Source organism: Mauremys mutica, chromosome 1, assembly GCF_020497125.1.
Source record: "Mauremys mutica isolate MM-2020 ecotype Southern chromosome 1, ASM2049712v1, whole genome shotgun sequence".
NCBI classification, from domain to species: domain Eukaryota; kingdom Metazoa; phylum Chordata; order Testudines; family Geoemydidae; genus Mauremys; species Mauremys mutica.
Window position 1 is genome coordinate 302,323,192 of NC_059072.1, and position 19,245 is coordinate 302,342,436.

General features: G+C 42.8%; 2 protein-coding genes across 5 annotated transcripts; one reads left to right on the plus strand and one right to left on the minus strand.

Annotated features, from left to right (window-relative positions):
• Positions 1–3,212: 3,212 nt before the first annotated feature.
• On the minus strand, positions 3,213–11,198 carry LOC123361590 (snaclec bitiscetin subunit beta-like). Its single transcript, XM_045001628.1, has 5 exons — positions 11,138–11,198; positions 9,076–9,320; positions 5,482–5,619; positions 4,335–4,470; positions 3,213–3,295 (listed from the first exon to the last, which is right to left on the minus strand). The coding sequence occupies exons 1-5, from the start codon at positions 11,196–11,198 to the stop codon at positions 3,213–3,215; spliced, it is 663 nt and encodes a 220-aa protein (XP_044857563.1).
• Positions 11,199–15,141: 3,943 nt separating this feature from the next.
• On the plus strand, positions 15,142–19,044 carry FAM216B (family with sequence similarity 216 member B). Of its 4 annotated transcripts, XM_044996000.1 has the most exons (5): positions 15,142–15,181; positions 15,966–16,065; positions 16,380–16,489; positions 16,856–16,976; positions 18,484–19,044. In XM_044996000.1, exons 3-5 carry the CDS (start codon positions 16,391–16,393, stop codon positions 18,612–18,614), a joined length of 351 nt encoding a protein of 116 aa, XP_044851935.1. In that variant the 5' UTR covers positions 15,142–15,181; positions 15,966–16,065; positions 16,380–16,390; the 3' UTR covers positions 18,615–19,044. The 4 variants fall into 4 exon arrangements, with proteins under 4 accessions (XP_044851935.1, XP_044851952.1, XP_044851926.1 ...); XM_044996017.1 differs by lacking the exon at positions 15,966–16,065 and having other exon boundaries at positions 15,147–15,181; XM_044995991.1 differs by lacking the exon at positions 15,142–15,181 and having other exon boundaries at positions 15,192–16,065; positions 16,157–16,489.
• Positions 19,045–19,245: the final 201 nt, after the last annotated feature.

Sequence of the window (19,245 nt, forward strand, 5' to 3'; positions counted from 1 at the left end):
CATCAGGTACTTGCACACACAAATGAACTAGACAAGCAAAAAAAAAAGGCAGACAAACTGAATATTCAGGTATACGTGTAACTGTATGTGCAAGTAATCAAGTGCCCACATTTACCCAATTTGCTTGCATGTTGTAGTAGTTGCATGCACAATTAAGGGACACAATTGTGTGTGCATAGCTTAGGAAATCAGGCTCTCATTGTATTATATACTTCTCAGAAAAGCATTCTTCAGCATTGTAGGAAGAAGGAAAAGCTCTGAAATGACAATTTGCCTGTAGAAACAGCCACTAACCTAATGTCACTGACAGCTTGAGGGACCAGATCTCACAGGTTAGTAGGCCAACATATTGGCTGATTGTTTATATGTTTTGGTTTTGTCTTATCAATCAAACAAAAAAACCCTAGCATGGGACTACCGCAGAGACTGGATGGTTTGGTAGGGCTGTGATCAATTGTACTGTCTCCCATTTCTCTTCAAATTGTCTGCAAGTAGTTGGACGTAACTACCACAAACACCATTCAGGAGTCCTCTGTGGAGGGAAATACCCTCCTCCACTCCCAGCCCCATTGTGCACTGCCACACAAGAACAAACAGTGAAGACATTTCAAAAGACAGATGGTGACATTGTAACAAAGCCTGGGAAAACACCACTGCAAATTAGGTCATTGCTTCATAATATCCTAACTCCTTCATCAGCTCAACCGCCCAGCTCATGAATTAGACTGTAAACTCTTTGGTTGGGAGCCATGTCTTCCTATGGGTTTATATAGCAGCTAGTACAGTGAGGCCCTGTCCCTGATTAGGGCCTCTGGACACTACTATCACATAAATTATAAATAAATTAATAATGGCTCAACGTCACAGACTACAGACAGAATAATTCATATTCTCATGGAAAGGCAATAATTAATTAAAAGGACAAATATCTTCCATGAGCACTAACTGTGATAAAGCTATTGGATTTATTGCCTGGATACTGAAGGCCTTTGTCCATAGAATAGCTACAGCGTGCGGGAGATTTCCCAAGGCTGTTCTGCCAATATGTCTAAGGGCCTGATTTTCAAAGGTAATAAGGTATCTAATGGTGCAGATAGGCACCTAGGGTGGGATCCACAAAGGGACTTAGGCGTTGCAATGCTGATCATCACAGCGCCTAACTTGTAGAGGCCTAGAAAATCATGCGAACATCACTGTGAACTACAAAGCCAGAGTTAGCTGCCTAGGCTCTCTATACAATGAATGGGGAGAGACATGTGCCTAAGAATGCCATCCACAAAAGCCAGCACTCTAGGCTAACCAATGAAAAGGGTGGGTCCTGCTTCTCTCTTGGAGATAGGCACCTAAGCCCAGGCTGCTGGGAGGAAGCTGCTTCTTGAGGTTAGGTGCCTGAATCACTTCACACAAAACCCAGGCTTGGGGGAAGGGAAGGATTTGGTGCTGTCTCCCCCTTCCAACTTTTAGCAAATGGCTAGAGCATGTGCTTGGGATGTAGGAGACCCAGCTTCAACTGGATTTGAACAGGGATGTCCTTTGTCTCAGGAGAGTGCTCTAATCACTGAGCTATGAGATATTCTGTGGAACTCCTTACTAGAGGATATTGTGAAGGCCAAGACTATAACAGGTTTCAAAAAAGAACTAACTAAATTCATGGAGGTTAGGTCCATCAATGGGCAGGGACATTGTCCCTAGCCTCTGTTTGCCAGAAGCTCGGAATGGGTGACAGGGAATGGATCACTTAATGATTGCCTGTTCTGTTAATTTCCTCTAGGGCACCTGGCATTGGCCACTGTCTCAAGACAGGATACTGGGCTAGATGGACCTTTGGTCTGACCCAGTAGGGCCGTTCTTATGTTCACCTCAGTATCGGTCGCATACCCTGTAATTATTATAAGTATGGCCACTGATACTGAGGAGTCATTATGTTAGAGCAAAACTGGTACATTTAAAAACATTTCTCACTATTACTCTGACAACTGCAGCTCAACTGCTATCAGCAAAAGAGTGAACTCTAGTATAGATAAAGCACCAATGGCAGCTGGTGTTCATAGAGTATCAAGGTTGGAAGGGACCTCAGGAGGTCATCTAGTCCAACCCCCTGCTCAAAGCAGGACAAATCCCCAGACAGATTTTTGCTCCAAATCCCTAAATGGCCCCCTCAAAGATTGAGCTCACAACCCTGGGTTTAACAGGCCAATGCTCAAACCACTGAGCTATCCCTCCCCCCCACGGTTACCACCATGTCACAAAGTCCTCCTCCGAGCAGGGTTAGATTACACAGTCATTAAAATGCCAGTAGTTGGCCTATGTTAGTGTTCCCACCATTGCTGCCAAGGGAAGTTTATTCACCTCGATGCTCCATTATCACCTGAATGATCCAACTAGTCTTTTGAGATTCTATGAAGATTTGCCAGTTACTTTCCTGTCTTGGGGAGGGACACAATTACAGTAAGAACTTACAACTAACTAATGAGTCAAAAGCAATACAGTCACTTATAATTAAGAAAAACAAAGTGAAGATTTTTGTTTACACAGACCACAGTAATGTATAATATTTAGTCATTTTAACATACATAGCCCTAACAACAAGTTTTGCTTCATTTAACAAAATGCCATCCCATGCAGGTAACAAAGCTCTGTATCATCTCTCTGTATAATGCTATACACATGACTGTTCCATATGATTTGTACTTCTTTTTATGGTTATATTACAGTTCAATGAACTAGCCATTTAACTACTTAAAAATGGAAAATATTCAACTGACTTTTCTTGGATTTATCTGACATTAAAAAAGGAGAATTTCCAGGATTTAAAATGTCTGAAGTGGTGTGATTAAACGGTGAAATGAGTAATGTTGTAATGATTTGTAATTATTTAATAATTAAAGAGCTCTCATGAATATTCTTGAAACCCCCGTGGAAAAGCCCAATAGCGCACTGATTTCATCAAGCATTCAGATCAAATCAGAAATTATTTGTATAGCACCCTTTTTCCAGTGTTCTAAATGCAGTTTACAAGTGAGTCACTTTTTAATTTCTTCTACTGTTTTCTGTTCTATCTATATCATATGCGTTAACATTCTGGGTCTTTTTAAACTGACATCTTGATTTTTACCATATGAAAGAATCACGCATTAATTGTGGCTGAACGACATTCCGAGTGCAGTAAAAGTGGTCAGATTTCATCAGCAGCATCAACTTCCTGTTGCAGGCTAAGGAGGAGTCAAATTGGGTTTGTAACTGCAGATGAATGATAACTTCTTGTTGCAGTCACAGCCATCCCATATACCCTGGACTGGAAACAGACAAATGAAGATGAAAAGGAAAAGTAACAGAACTATTTATAAATGAGTTTTTTAATGTCTGACATGAGCTCCTTTGGGCTCAGCTCAGTCCCTGGAAAACTGATTGTCCTTTCAATTTGTGTTTACAAAATATATAAATTGCACTAACCAAAAGGTGACATTTTCTCCAACTAATTCAGGAAATATTGGTCCGATCAGGCGGTGGTGGGGGTACATTTGTAGGGAAAGGCTGAAGAAAGCTCATGATTAAATAAAATGGAGACTACCTTCCTCTTTCACCCCAGGAGAAAATGGTTCACAGAGCAGGGTTGAGTTATAATAGTGGAGCTCTATGGGCGTGTGTGTGTGTGTGTGTGTGTGTGTGCGTGCGCGCACGCGTGCATCGGTGTGTTTTGGGGAGAAGTTCTGACCCTGATGACAAGGAAACTGTCTTGAAACAGAAAGGATCACTGGAATAATATGTTCACACATCAAGAAGGATGCTGATAAATTGGAGAGGGTTCAGAGAAGAGCCACGAGAATGATTAAAGGACTGGAAAACATGCCTTAGAGTGATAACCTAGAGTGATCTCCCTGAGACTAACAAAGAGAAGGTTAAGGGGCGACTTGATCATAGTTTATAAGTACCTACATGGCGAACAAAAATTTGATAATGGGCTCTTCAGTCTACCAGACAAGGATCTAATGAGATCCAGTGGCTGGAAGTTGAAGCTAGACAAATTCAGACTGGAAATGAGACACAAATTTTTTTATTAGTGAGGGTATTAACCATTGGAACAGTTTACCAGGGTTGTGATGGATTTTCTGTCATTAGAAATATTTAAATCAAGATTCGATATTTTTCTAAAAGATATTCTGTTGTTCAAACAGGAATTACTGGTAACTCAGGGAAGTCCTATGGCCTGATGATTAGAGTGGTACCTTTTAGCCTCATAATCTATTAATCTAACGGAAACAATTGTTCCTTACCTTCAGACACTCTACCTAGTATGAAAGTGTAAGTCAGAAATCAATCCCTGTTTTCTTTACCTCCTAAATTTAGAGTCAGGCAGATTCGTACATTGAAGATACTGTTAAGTAATCCACCAATGGCATTGAAAATCGAGCTCAGAGGCCTCTGGATGAAATCTGTCTGTGATCCATCAGTCCAGCTCAGAGAAGAACCCTGCAGAAAAGTAATAGAGAAGTTTAATGAGAACTGCAGAGAGGAGAGGTATTCTAATACTCTTCTGGGATTGAAAATGAGTGAAGGAATGTGAGGGGGCTTCTGCAGAAATGTGTGTGTACCCTTATTGCCTATAGTCACGCATTGGCCTATAGAGCTGCATGAATAATTCATTTTGAATAATGTATTATAGTCACTTCACCTCTTCTTCCCTTTGTGAATTGTCCTCAAATAGATTGCAATTTTCCTGAATCTATTTGTTATTCAGCATCAATCTATAACTCACTTATGAGGAGTTCATTGTAGGTATTTGGTGTTCGATTTTTGAGATGTTTGGAATGTATACTGAGAACACATGGTACATTTCTGGTCCCTGATTGCACGTATATAACTCATAGAATCAAGTTTCTAGTTCAAATAGTAATGATTACAAATATGACTTTCACTTTCTTTGAATATTCCACAATACTAGTTGTAAATTCATTGTATCAACAAAAGCTCCTACCAGTAAACTCATTTCCTAGAATATTGCTGAGAAGACAGTCCAAGTGAATTCATTACAAAATATCTGAATAAATATATTCACAGAAGCTTTTGATAAATATTAACTCATCTCTACTGAGCTCACATTCTGCTAGGCAGAAATTAAATCTAGAACCCATTATCCACAAGCCAGTTTACCCAGCGAAGCCTGAACCCAGGTCATCCTGCCATTCTGGACTAGAGCTGGCTGGAATGTCTGTGTATGTGTGTGTGTGGTGGGGGGAGGATGGGGTTCTGAAGAATTTTTTTGTTAGAAAATCAAATCTGAAAACAAATTGTTTAAAGCAACTGAAAATATTTTGGTTTTTCCGCAATCGAAAACCAACTTTTGGGCGGAGGCTCAAAGCTAAAAATGTTAAGTTGAAAATCACTGCAAACCAATAAGTTTTCTATGGAAAATTTTTGCAATCCTTCTGTGAACCTCTCCTAGCTGGTTATTATTTTCATGCCTTTTCTGGGTACACTTACCTTTTGGTGACTTCCTCCTGTCCAGAACTGGGTTGTCCTTTTGTCTACATAACTGGCGAGGTTCACAAGGAAATCATTCTGAGCTGCATTGGAGATGCTGGTGAGGTGACCTCCCCCTGCTATCTTCTGGCAAACACTCTGCATGATAAAAGCATATTAGACCCGGGAACATAGAGTGGGAAAGAAAGTGAGGGGAGAGTCTGTGAAACAGAAAGGGGAGAGAGAAAAGAGGGAAAAGTTTGGGAATGGGTGTGAAGAGGGAAAGAGAGGTAAGAATATAAGAGAGAGTGAAGAGAGAAGGGCAGTGGAGAATGAAATAGAAAGGGGGGGAAATAGGACATAAGAGATAAAGTTGTATAAAGGGAGCAGAGAAAGACATACAAATGGAGCAAGGTGCAGGGCCACCCGGGGGAGAGGGGGGGGCAAGTGGGGCAATTTGTCCCAGGCCCCAGGCCCCACAGAGGCCCTGCAAGCCGCTCTGGGTCTTCGATGGCGGGTCCTTCAGTGCAGCAGAAGACTTGGAGTGAGTGAAGGACCCGCCGTGGCAGTGTTGCCGAACCCTCAGAGCGCTGCCCGGTGAGTACAAGTGCTGCAAGCGGTGGGGGGGGGAAAAAAGCCGCGATTGGTGGCACTTAGGCTGCTCTACCGCTGCTGCTTCATTCTTCGGCGGCAATTCAGCGGCGGGTCCTTCCCTCCGAGAGGGACCTGCTGCAGAATTGCCGCCAAAGACCCGGCCCTGCCCCAGGCACCCTGAATCCTCTGGGCGGTCCTGGCAAGGTGTAGGCCAGAGCGGAGACGTGTGAGAGGAAGAAAAAATGATAAAGGGGAAAACAAGAACATTAAGTGTGGAATGGAGAGAGGGCAGAAAGGGAGAAAAGTAGAGAGAGAAGAGGAAGAAGGAGAAAATTGAAAGGACAAAAGTGTTTAAGAAATAGTTTTTCTTCCTGTGTTCCCCAGCCATCCACCAATCAAGATGGGGTAGAGATTTCTCGTAACTATCTTCTGCTGAGTGAGATTGTGTGATTTTTGTCTCTATCCTGAGGTAAGAAGATGGTTTCTCTTTCCCCTAAGGCAGGAGGCCCCTTTGTCTGCAGCCTGAAATGAAGGCAGTTTCTTTGGCCCTAAGGAGTCCTTTGCCAGTTCACCTTGACAATTAAGGCATTTGTTTTGCCATTTAAACTGAACACAGTCTCATAGCCATAACCAAGGAAGGAGGCAGCACCACTTAGCAAACGGTTACACCGAGTGCATTTGAGGGAGGTGTCTGCATTTTGAAAATTTGCATATTTTGACAAATATATATCGGTACATCAACGTAGCACTGGCCTCATCTGGTATCATTAGAACAGGGAGTGAAGTGAAGTCAGTATATCTTTTAGCAAGCCTCTAAGATTTAGAGGAACATAGACAAGGCAAAAGGAATTTGCTCTTCAGAACTCTTTAGCTCCCAGACTGCTGCACTGGGCAGCACAGTATGGGGAGAAGGTGACCAGCCCTCTGTGGAGAAAGAAGTGGTTCAGGACTATTTAGAAAAACTGGATGAGCACAAGTCCATGGGTACAGATGCGTTGCATCCACGGATGCTAAAGGAGTTGGCGGATGTGACTGCAGAGCCATTGGCCATTATCTTTGAAAACTCATGGCGAATGGGGGAGGTCCCGGATGACTGGAAAAAGGCTAATGTAGTGCCCATCTTTAAAAAAAGGGAAGAAGGAGGATCCGGGGAACTACAGGCCAGTCAGTCTCACCTCAGTCTCTGGAAAAATCATGGAGCAGGTCCTCAAGGAATCAATTCTGAAGCACTTAGAGGAGAGGAAAGTGATCAGGAACAGTCAGCATGGATTCACCAAAGGCAAGTCATGCCTGACTAACCTAATTGCCTTCTATGAGGAGATAACTGGGTCTGTGGATGAGGGGAAAGCAGTGGATGTGTTATTCTTTGACTTTAGCAAAGCTTTTGATATGGTCTCCCACAGTATTCTTGCCAGCAAGTTAAAGAAGTATTGGCTGGATGATTGGACTATAAGGTGGATAGAAAGCTGGCTAGATTGTCGGGCTCAACGGGTTGTGATCAACGGCTCCATGTCTAGTTGGCAGCCTGTTTCAAGTGGAGTGCCCCAAGGGTCGGTTCTGGGGCCAGTTTTGTTCAATATCTTCATTAATGATCTGGAGGATGGGGTGGACTGCACTCTCAGCAAGTTTGCAGATGACACTAAACTTGGAGGAGTGGTAGATACGCTCGATGGTAGGGATAGGATACAGAGGGACCTAGACAAATTAGAGGATTGGGCCAAAAGAAACCTGATGAGGTTCAACAAGGACAAGTGCAGAGTCCTGCACTTAGGATGGAAGAATCCCATTCACTGTTACAAACTAGGGACCGAATGGCTAGGAAGCAGTTCTGCAGAAAAGGACCTAGGGGTTACAGTGGACGAGAAGCTGGATATGAGTCAACAGTGTGCCCTTGTTGCCAAGAAGGCTAATGGCATTTTGGGTTGTATAAGTAGGGGCATTGCCAGCAGATCGAGGGATGTGATCATTCCCCTCTATTCGACATTGGTGAGGCCTCATCTGGAGTACTGTGTCCAGTTTTGGGCCCCACACTACAAGAAGGATGTGGAAAAATTGGAAAGAGTCCAGCGGAGGGCAACAAAAATGATTAGGGGGCTGGAGCACATGACTTATGAGGAGAGGCTGAGGGAACTGGGATTGTTTAGTCGGCAGAAAAGAAGAATGAGGGGGAATTTGATAGCTGCTTTCAGCTACCTGAAAGGGGGTTCCAAAGAGGATGGATCAAGATTGATCTCAGTGGTGGCAGATGACAGAACAAGGAGTAATGGTCTTACGTTGCAGTGGGGGAGGTTTAGGTTGGATATTAGGAAAAACTTTTTCACTCAGAGAGTGGTGAAGCACTGGAATGGGTTACCTAGGGAGGTGGTGCAATCTCCTTCTTTAGAGGTTTTTAAGGTCAGGCTTGACAAAGCCCTGGCTGGGATGATTTAGTTGGGAATTGGTCCTGCTTTGAGCAGAGCGTTGGACTAGATGACCTCCTGAGGTCCCTTCCAACCCTGATATTCTAGGATTCTATGATTCTAAGTGTTTTTATGAGGCAGAGAGATAAAAGTTAAGCATCCTAGGGATGAGTTAGCACATTCAGAGTGAGGGTGGAGCCGACTGCCTCACAAACAGGAAAATCACCCTAACCTTCTCTCCAGCTTGGTGTTAGGATTTTAACAAGGAATTAGAAATTCTCCGGCTTGTTCCCGAGTTTAGATGGAAAAATGCCAATGTTGAAAGGCAGTGAATTCTGACCACCGGAGAGGGATGGGATTAAATGAGAGCTGTGTTCAAATTTCAAAAGTTCTGAGAGCTGAGTAGGAGTTGGTTCATAGCTACCCAAGCATCTCACATTGCTAAGCTTCATGCTGGTAGCTCACCCACATGTTCAGCCCTGAAATGTGTATCAAGTACCTTCTTCGAGGATTGATACATTTCAGGAAAATCAGAAAGGAAGGAGAAAAGAAACAAAAAAAGTAAAAGAAGTTAGAACAAGGGGAGAGAGAAAGAAAATTCTCATTTTGAAGAACCTGGTACCTCAGCACCGGCCCATGTATTTTGCTCCTGGACAAACTTGTAACACTGGCCCATGTTACTGAACCATCCATCCCGGCAGGGACCTTGGCAGAACAATTTTGATTCTACTAAGGAGGAGTCAGCTTGAGCTGGGACTTGAATGTTCTTAGATGAAGACTGACTGTCCTCAAGCATGTTGGACAAGAACCGGACATAACGACGTTTGACATCTGGGTTCTTCTCACCTATAAGAAATACAAAACCGACTCCCAGAGAGAGGTATGGGAAGAACAAAAGTCCACGTGTCTCTCTGGACCATATGTCTCCCTCTCACCTTGGACGTCTCTTTAAATCTAGTTAAACTGAGTTATAACAGTTCCAAGGGAGAGTCTATATAAAGTGAAACAAGGATGATTTACTGAATATAATTAAGAGCAAACACTACTAGATATTCAGCGGGACAATGAAAATTCAGCAAATGAAGTGCACTCGTCTTAGGAGTCAAGTTCTGATGAGGTCATAAACAATCTTAGTTTGCTGCTCTCATTGCAGGATACAATGGATCCACTTCTCTACTTCACAAAACCATGTCAGTGGTTGGTGCAATGCATCACAGCTTGCTGATTCCTCTCTGGCTGTGCCCCTTGGAGAGACTGCAGGGGGTGCAGCAGGTCAGAACTGAAAGGCATTGGCGGGTATTTTTTGGTCCCCCAGACTCACACAGCAGTCAGCTCTGCAGATCCGGAGCATGTGTATTAGCAAAGCTTTGTCAGGGAGTACCCAGGACAGAACTAGCAACATGAATTACAGCCTAGGGCTGAGGTGTATCAACACCTTTGGGAGAGAAGGAGGAATACTAGAACAATACTGGTCTGTCAGGCCAGAATTAAGATTAATTTTGTGAAAGTTATTGCAGTCAATTTCTTTCTGACATCCTTCTTAGTAAACAATCAGCACAGTTGGAGTCAACTTCCAAACATCATTGATCTATCTCCCAAAACCACATATGGTCATTTCCTCTACCTCCTTAGAATCTGCTTGTATCCATTCAAACGTCATCTTGTGGAAGCCCCATTTTCCCCTCTAGAGCTAGATGTGCCTGGCACTAGCCCAGCAACAATATGGGGAGGAAGGTGCAATGAACATTTTCATCCCCCCACTCTCCCCTTGGAGCTCCTTGCTAGGATACTGCACATTCTGGGTCATTTTTAGTATCTGGGGACTCAAGCCATCCCAAAGGGGAGAGGGATGGGTGAATTATGGTGCTGCACCCTTCCTTCAACCCCACCTTACAATCAGCGGAGATGGCTAGGAGCAGAGCATGCTGCACCAACTTCAGAGGCAGTACAGGCACACTCTCTGGTCTTCCATGAGAGAACCCTCCTGGAGCACTCCTTAGGGTGGTGCAGGTATAATACCGACAGACCCTGGTCGTTGGTGGGCAGGATCAAACCAGGGACTTTTGGAGCTTAGTGCATGAGCCTCTACTGCATGAGCTAAAGGCCAACTGGCTGTTAGCTAATGCTGTAGAGCAAATTCATTTAACTCTTTCTCTCAGTGGTCTTGGTGCCACTAGATGGGACAGAACACCACACTCAGAAGGTATGCGGGTTACACAAGCCCACACCACCTCTAATGCAAGGGCAAGTCAATGGACACACACACACACACACACTCACTCTCTCTCTCCCGCAGCATCTCTTATGCCTGTCAGTCTTAAAGCAGCTCATTTTCATTTTGTCCCTGCCTTAGTCACACCAGGAAGAGCTGTACTTCTGGGTTGAGGGCAGGGCGGGGATCATTTTGAATTACTGAGGACCTTTTGCAGCTCTTTCCATGTAGAAGGCTTGCACGAGGGCACATCACACTAGACCTGGCCCCAACCGTTGCTCATTGTCACTGCATTGCAGAAATATTAAACAATACACCAGATTCATTCTACGTTAAAAAAACCCCAAAGCCTCGGACTTTTGCTCTATTAACTTAAAAATAATTCTGTGCTGCTAACAACAAGAAGCAAATGGTGAGGCTACGTTTCTTTTTTTGCAGCATCAGACAGACATTCTAGATGCATTATACTCACCTTCCAAGCCTGGGAGAACCAGTACACCTAGCAGCAGGAACAAAAATGGAAGGGACTTCATTGCTACGAGACCTTACGACACTGTTGCCTGCAATGTGTAAATATCAGGTAGAAATTGTTTATCCAGGCACCTGACTGCTGGTCAAAGTAAGAAATGGAAGAGATCTGCCAGGGCATCTCCATTGGTGTCAGGATAACAGAGGAGAGAAATGTCGTCTTTACATCATACTCCATAGATGGTAGATGGTTTTATCATCAACATGACTCATTATGTTGTGTAAAATATTCAGAAATACCTAGGTGACCAGGGAGCCTAAGCACCATTTTCAGTAGTGATCTAGGGCCAGATTTTCAAAGGTATTTAGGCACCTAATGATGCAAAAGACGCCTACTTGGGGTTTTCAAAAACACCTAAACAGGTTATGTGCCTAACTCCCACAGAAAGTGTTAGCCCTAATCTCATCTAGATTAAACACCTCTCTTTGTAGGCTTGTTCCCAGACTGTGTTTCATATTCCTTTGTCCAGTTAAGTTTTAAGTGTCTTCAGGAATGAGGCTTCCACCACTTCCCTTTGGGATTCTAAAAGATACCACTGTCAGAAATTTTGCCCTGTGGTTCAGCCTAAATATTCTCCTTCCTCATTCTCTCTCATTCTTCCTAGTTATAACCCTCTGTTCAAAATAAGACTCCTTCTGTGGTGTTCACACACTTCAGATACACAGAGACAATTATATCCTCCTCTTCCACTCCACCCCACAATTTATTTAGACAAACTGTACATTTTTTCGTTCTTTTAATCTTCCTTGGTAAGTCTGTACCGCCAGCTCGAAAGAGGGTAGACAGGAGTGAATGATCGAACAGCAATAGCACCCTTCAGAGGCAGCTCAGCGACAAGTTGCTGTGCAGTCACGCTGGAGCTTCCTAGATGACACTTTTATATTGTAGTCTCAGTGACATGCTGAACCAATGATGGACTGAATAGGAGGAAAATAGCTGCAGCGCTAAAATAATAATGGCAGGAGAGGGGTAAAATGGAGTAATTGGATTCTAAAGAAAGAAAGATGGAACAGCCCAGGGAAAGGAACTTTGTCAGCATGATGAATGAGGATTTCTCCATGGACTCTAATTAACATTAATGTGAATCACATGGCTAACTCTGATACACAACAGGCCAAACTCAACCCTAGTGTGACTTGGCTAGATGCTGATCTTCATTACACTGGGGGCAAATCTCAGAGTAATTCCATTTAATTCATTGGGGTAACTCTGGATTTACACAAGTATAGTGGAGATTAGAATCAGGTGCAGTGTCTTGAAAACACCATGTTCCCGCCACCCCCCCAGTGACTAAGAGAAAAAAGTAAGAAATGTATAAAGAGGAAGCTGATACATGCATAAGAAAGACAACTGTTGGTGCGTGTGTATATATGTAAAGTGCATATGAATAGATAGAAAGAAAAATAATATAATAAATAGACAGAGAGACAGAGAACTAGAGACACGCTGAAGGAGGCATAGTAAAAAAAGAGATTGATAAATACCAAATTGCAGATTCTCTGTTTTTTCTTCCTCCTTTTCACTTTGGTGTGAGATACAAACTCTGTCCTTGAGATATTTATGATGCCAGCTTTGGAAAGGATGAGGCCTTTGGTAAATGAGGCCAGCTCCAATATTTAGCTTGAAATCTTTTTTATATAGTCTCTCGCTCCCTTAAACAAAGATGGGTGGGGTCCAATTCTGACATCTGTGCTATTTTAAGCACCCTTGGCTTGCTTAGCGAAGCCTTTCAGAAACACACCTTAATCTGAAGTGTCTACTGAGAAATGATATGAGAACAGATAAGTTCCCTGCACAACATGGGAGGAGGTAGGGCGGTCCTTTTAGGATGACCCTTATAAAAATAGGCTACAGTTCTGGTTACAAATACAACAGTAACATCTATAATATTTGTGCCCATCATTGTAGAATACTTTGTCTAAGGGAGGATGAGGTAGAGGAGCAGTCTATGTGTCTGTGTTTTGCAGGACAGGAGCCTAGAATTGAGAGAATGTGGAAACTATATTTCTTAACCCATCAGATGAAGACATTCCCTTCAGGACAAGGCTCAGGTCTGTTGATGAAGCAATGGAACAGGTCAGAGCTGAGAACCCATTCAAGCTCCATTAAACATAGAATCATAGAATCATAGGACTGGAAGGGCCTCAAGAGGTCATCAAATCCAGTCCCCTGCACTCATGGCAGGACTAAATATTAACAGACACAAACTTCCCCGTGCCATGCCCTTTTCTTAAACCTTGTCCAAACACCCTCATGTACAGTAAATACTTCCTGCATCCATTAAATGCTCTGAATCACACTATGTGATTGGAGCATATGTTTGAGTTCATGCATTCATTTAAAACCTAAATATTTATTAAAGGGGTGAAACGGACTCCTTTCACCCTCTCTTTGTACAAATATAGTTTCATTGCCACCAGGTCCCGATAGAGTTGTTCCCTAAAGCTTTAAAATTAAAAAGAGGTCTAGTGATTAGCTGGGGTGTATTCATTAGAGAGACCTCAGGGGCTGAATCCTAGTGCCTCCTTAAAGATGGACTGTGGGACTGGTTTTGTATAGCTCCAGGGTATCCCAGTGGCAAATTTCCCTTTGTTTTATCTTACAAACAGCATATGAAGCCTGACTCAGCTATCCTAACTCACACTGAGAAGCATCTAATCAGGCGAGATACTCACAATGTGAGCAACAATTGCAGAGTCCTATCCTTCATCACTAGGCTGTTTCTCCTGCCCTTCCGGGTAATGTGGTATGGGAAAAGATGTTTGGTGTTTGTTTTGTGGTGAAGGGCAATGTGTTAAAGGATGATTATGTACAAAACCCATAAAATGATGGTAAATAAGCGCTCTGAGTAGCTTACCCACTTCTCATTCTCACCATAATATATTTATAAAAATCAGTTTCTGAGCGCATACCGCATGCCATTTACTATATAGCAAAATGTCTCTCCACTACCACTAGATAAGTACATTGTAATGGTACCAATTCATTTAATGAATGGATCTGACCTCTTCTTACTTGGTTCATGACTCGTCTGTGATCTGATAATGATTTTCTTGAATTTATTCATTACTTGAAATTACTCACTAAATACTTTCTGCAGATAATTCTCAGCCTGTAGATTCTTTGTGAGCAGCTCATTGAGCGTATTAAAAAAATGTGTTATTTTGATCAGACACATAAGCCACATTGTACGCTTCCATTTCCTGCTTGGATGAAGATAATTCTGAGAAGGAAGTTACAGAGCATGCATTTAAAATTTGCTTTCCATGAATATCCTGCAGTATTCCCTGGAAATTCACAGTTTCTGCGAACATTCCTATCTGTGCATTCATTTGCTAGAATATTCATCGAAAATAAATAGAGAAAGTTGCTGGATGAGACTTTCAATTAACTTAGGGGTACAAGTCCCATTGAAAGTCAATAGGACTTGTGATTCTACCTCACTTAGGTGCATTTGAAAATTCCTCCTGTTAACATAGTTGAAGCACGTTTGTTGATAAATTTGAAGGTATATTTATCGAACATTTTTGTAGGATTCACCTGGGTCTATTCTCTGTTCTCTCTACCTGTATAGGGCTGTCTATCTGCTGTTTGTTTCTCATAATAGGGGCATGCTCGATTTCCCAGCACACCTGCATGGTAGAAAGAGTCACTGTTCTATTGGAAGTGCTGTTCTTCAAAATTAAGGCATTCTCCCAGCAACCCCAGCTGTCTGCGCACAAGTGTTTTTATAACCACAAAATGATGACTGAGCAAATGTTTCATTTAGCTGTTCAGAGAACATCCAGATCCCTGGGAGAATTAGAATGGTCAGACCCATCACTACACAGCAAAGATGTAGTCGTAAAAATCAGCAGGTTGATGGTCAGAGGTTGCTCAAGGCACTTAGCCAACTTCCCAGAGATCTCTCTCCCCCTCTATGTTGCTAGGATATTTGTCAACAGAATGAAAGTGACAGTTCCTGAAAGTGAAGCTGTATTTCCAGGGGTGAGTCAGAGTTGAATATAATTTGTTTTATATATGAGGTCTTTCATATTCCAGGTAACTCAATGCACAACATTGTAAACTAAATGCTAGCAACTCACTAACAGTGTAGACAAATGCAGCAAGTGTTGGGCATTAAGCAGCAGCACACATAGCAGTAGATGTTAGAAGCAGTTCTCCTAAAAGAGAGAGCAGGGGAAATGTTGACCTAGATTATCCTTTATATGCATATTGGAAAAGTGCCATGGGATCTTTGATTTCACCATGGGCAGAGGTGGGGTGGGATCACCTTGCTTTAAATAGCTTATGATTTCAGGAAAGATTTAATTGCTATGCCTTCCACTATGCCTGAAATACCTTCCAAATCCTGCATCCCATGTAACCTCCCTTTCCTTCATATTCCTCCTCACAACTCGCCTATTCCCACGCTCTCTCCAACGCTGACTCCTACACCCATGCTGCCCTTCTAATGTAGGTAGGATAATAACATTTAAAAAGCTGATAGTGCTGTGACCCAAAGTATAAAGGAAGCAACCTTATTAGCTTGCCCTGCATCGTTTCCCCTTCTAGTATGTCATACCATATCCAATTTACAATTTAAATAGGCTTACTACTGCTATATAGCACCTTCCTCACAATTGACTTCCTTGGAACTTTTTGTGGGGTAAGGCACATCCTAATGTGAGTAAGGGTATCAGAATCTGACCCTTAGATTGTAAATTCTTTGGGGCAGGGATTATCTATGTATTCTCTCTGTAAATAATTATATACTTAAATTAATCCCTAGCACCAGCACTCTACAATGGGTGAAGAGGGATAGGAAGGTGTCTCCATTTAAGCATTACGGAGTGTGAGGTCTGCGTGGTTTCCAAAGTCCAGTTTGAAAGGTGACAATTTACAATTCACAGTTATGAGAGCAAAGCATTTGCACAAGAAAAAGACAGACAGAACTCTGGTTTTGGTTCTTCTCTTCTACAGGGCTGGACCCAGAGTTCATTCCAGGTGGGCACAGTGATCCAGTTCTTCTTTATGCTTCTTTCCAGGGCCTCCAACCAGAGCCCATTCCATGTGGGTCTGGTAATTTAGTGCTGGTTTTGTTCCTCCCCTCCAAGGAGTTGTACTGGATATTTGAAAGATCATGAATAATTATTGATATAAAGTTTGTTTTTGTCTCATGTTTTGCGAACCTGTCTTTTGAGAGGCTGGGTAAGGATGGGTGAAAATTGGAAGAGGAATCCTGGTCCCCGTCATTTTCCAAAAGTTTCATGCATACAAGTTCCTCCATCTGCTCAGGATACCTACTTACTGAAGGTAACAGACTGATAGCAGGCCTAGTTTAGCTTTCTTTGTATTTCACTCACAGCCCTGGGGTCTTACTTAACTCTTTTAGTTAAGTTAAACAAAAATGTCCCTTTAGGAACAAAGGTGACATCTTAGAGGGTGTTATCCATTCTTGTAGCCTAGTTTCTGAGTGTATATAAATAGTTAAAGAAGTTGCAATTAAAACTTGTCTATAAAGGTTTCTTCCTCAGGTTTAATTTCTGCTTTATTTAATAAAATCCCCCTGCAATAGAACAGTGGACTTGAATTCCCTCGTTACAGTTTGAAAGCAGTTTAGAATCAGATGTAAATTTAGTCCTAACACTTAAATTGACATGTGCTGCCTTGCTCTTACAGGACCTGAAGCGAGGCCAGAAATGCTACCTCTACAGCATCATGAGAGTTTATGACAGCAAACCTCTGAGGGAAATGCTGTCTCATCAGTACATGCTCAATCTCCAGCGCCAGAATTTGCTGGGTAAGTTCCAGCTGGTATTGCCATGTTCATCAGCAATCTATAGAAATTGGAGTCTGGAGGGTAAACCTGGGGTTTGAGGGAATTAGGATGAGAAGTTTATGGTGCCATATAATACACCGGACACACAAAACGGAGCCTGGAATACTTTGGCTGATGAGCTCTGCCTTCCTCAGCAGAAACCACTGTGACAACAAGCAGCAAAACATTGTAGGTTTGTTGTTATTTATTCATTCGTAGAGTACCTATCCCTAGCTCCAGGTGTTATTTACAGAAATGTTGAATGCATAAGATCAGAGGATAAAATATAAAGATACTATGTCATCTCCTTCCATCAAGGTGTCTGATAGCCATTCTCTTCATCCAACCTCCCATCCCTCATCCCACACTCTTACCAAAGACCAACAAAAATCAGATGGATCTTTGTGACATGCCCTGAAGGTCAACAAATTTTGGCTTTGATAGACAATGAATTTGAGTTGAAGACCTTTCATGGAGATTGCCCTACCAGACACACCCTCTCCAAACCCACACTTTGCAGCCCAAAGAACTGTTAGCTCAACTGTCTGTGCTGACCACAACAGCAGTGATATCCACACAGAAAGGTAGTCTCTGAGGTAGCTGGATCCCAAGCTATTTAGGACTTTGTAAGGACAAAATCAACTTATTAAATTCCATTCAAGTTACAGGGAGGAGATTATGGTCCATGTAATTAGAGAGGTCAAAAATGGAGTCAAGCAGCAGAAATTTTCTTCTCATGGTTAAGCTAGCATCACAGATGCACAAGTCTCAAATATCATTTCTTCTCTCACCACTGACCACATCAGGGACAATGTCACATCTCCGTGAGACAGCAGCTGCCAGCAAAAGGTTCTGAAGCTCTAATTGTAGTTAGAAATATTATCTTCAGACTTCATAGCTCATGCATGGCAAGGAGCAGTTCTCATCCCTTCAGTTTTAACACATCATGCTGCATGAAGTGATGCTGCTGTATCACTTGTTCAGCTAGTTTTTATGTGCAGCTTGATTTTTTCCAGTGCAGGCTCCCCTCTCTGGTGAATGTATTGGTATGCAACATCACTGCCCATCAAAGATATAGCACTCGTGTATGTATGTATGTGTGTATAATACAGGGGTTGGCAACCTCTGGCACGCAGCTTGCCAGAGCAAGCACCCTAGCGGGCCAGGACAGTTTGTTTACTTGCTGCGTCAGCAGATTCGGCTGATTGCAGCTCCCAATGGCCGCGGTTCACCGTCCCAGGCCAGTGGGGGCTTCGGGAAGCAGTGCGGGCCGAGGGATGTGCTGGCTGTGGCTTCCCACCTCCCCCATTGGCCTGGGACAGCGAACCGTGGGCAGTGGGAGCCATGATCGGCCGAACCTGCTGACACAGCAAGTAAACAAACTGGCCTGGCCCACTAGGGTCCTTACCCTGGAGAGCCACGTGCCAGAGGTTGCCGACCGCTGGTATAATACTTGATTCCTGTCCATTTTCCCTATCCTCTCACCCAGGTCATATTACTGAGCATGAAGTCCAGTTTTACACCTCCTTCCTGGATCAAGCTGAAGAGAGAGAACCAAGAAAGGTCTCAGCTAGAAACAGAGCCTCTCTGAAGTCTAGTGTTGGGAGAACTCAGCCGTAGATCATATTCTAAGGGACATCGCTGTGATCATCTAGTCTGACCTGCTGTATAACACAGGCCATAGAACTCCCCCAAATAATCCCTGTTTGAACTAGAACCTCTCTTTTAGGAAAAGATCCAATGTTGATTTTAAAAATTGCCAGTAATGGAATTTCCACTATTATATCCCATGATAAATTGTTCCAATGATTACTCTATGTTAAAAAATTGTGCCTTATTTCCAGCCTGAATTTGTCTAGCTTCAACTTTCAGCCGTTGGATCTTGTTATACCTTTGCCTGCTAGACTGAAGAGCCTATTTTCAATTTTTCTATTTCCCAGGTAGGCACTTACAAGATATAAAGGTAATAATTGGAGATATACCAATCTCCTAGAACTGGAAGTGACCTTGAAAGGTCATGGAGTCCAGCCCTCTGCCTTCACTAGGAGGACCAATTTTTGCCCTAGATCCCTAAGTGGCCCCTTCAAGGATTGAACTTACAACCCTGGGTTTAGCAGACTAATGCTCAAACCACTGAGCTATCCCCCCTCCCTTAACCTTCCCTTTGTTAAATCAGGTTGGATTAGAAAAGGCAGCATGGACATACTGAAGTCTCAGTGGAAAGATGTCTGAGAAGTGTCTGTCCTTCACT

Bases quoted from the DNA above. Each gene is read 5' to 3' on its own strand.
- LOC123361590 (XM_045001628.1), bottom strand. From the start codon at position 11,198: ATGAAGTCCCTTCCATTTTTGTTCCTGCTGCTAGGTGTACTGGTTCTC. The intron at 9,321-11,137 runs GTGAGTATAATG...TCTCTCTGGGAG, and splicing joins GGTTCTCCCAGGCTTGGAAG to TCGGTTTTGTATTTCTTATA. The intron at 4,471-5,481 runs GTAAGTGTACCC...ACTTTTCTGCAG, and splicing joins CAGGAGGAAGTCACCAAAAG to GGTTCTTCTCTGAGCTGGAC.
- FAM216B (XM_044996000.1), top strand. From the start codon at position 16,391: ATGGGTGAAAATTGGAAGAGGAATCCTGGTCCCCGTCATTTTCCAAAA. The intron at 16,490-16,855 runs GTAACAGACTGA...TTGCTCTTACAG, and splicing joins AGGATACCTACTTACTGAAG to GACCTGAAGCGAGGCCAGAA. The intron at 16,977-18,483 runs GTAAGTTCCAGC...CCTCTCACCCAG, and splicing joins CCAGCGCCAGAATTTGCTGG to GTCATATTACTGAGCATGAA.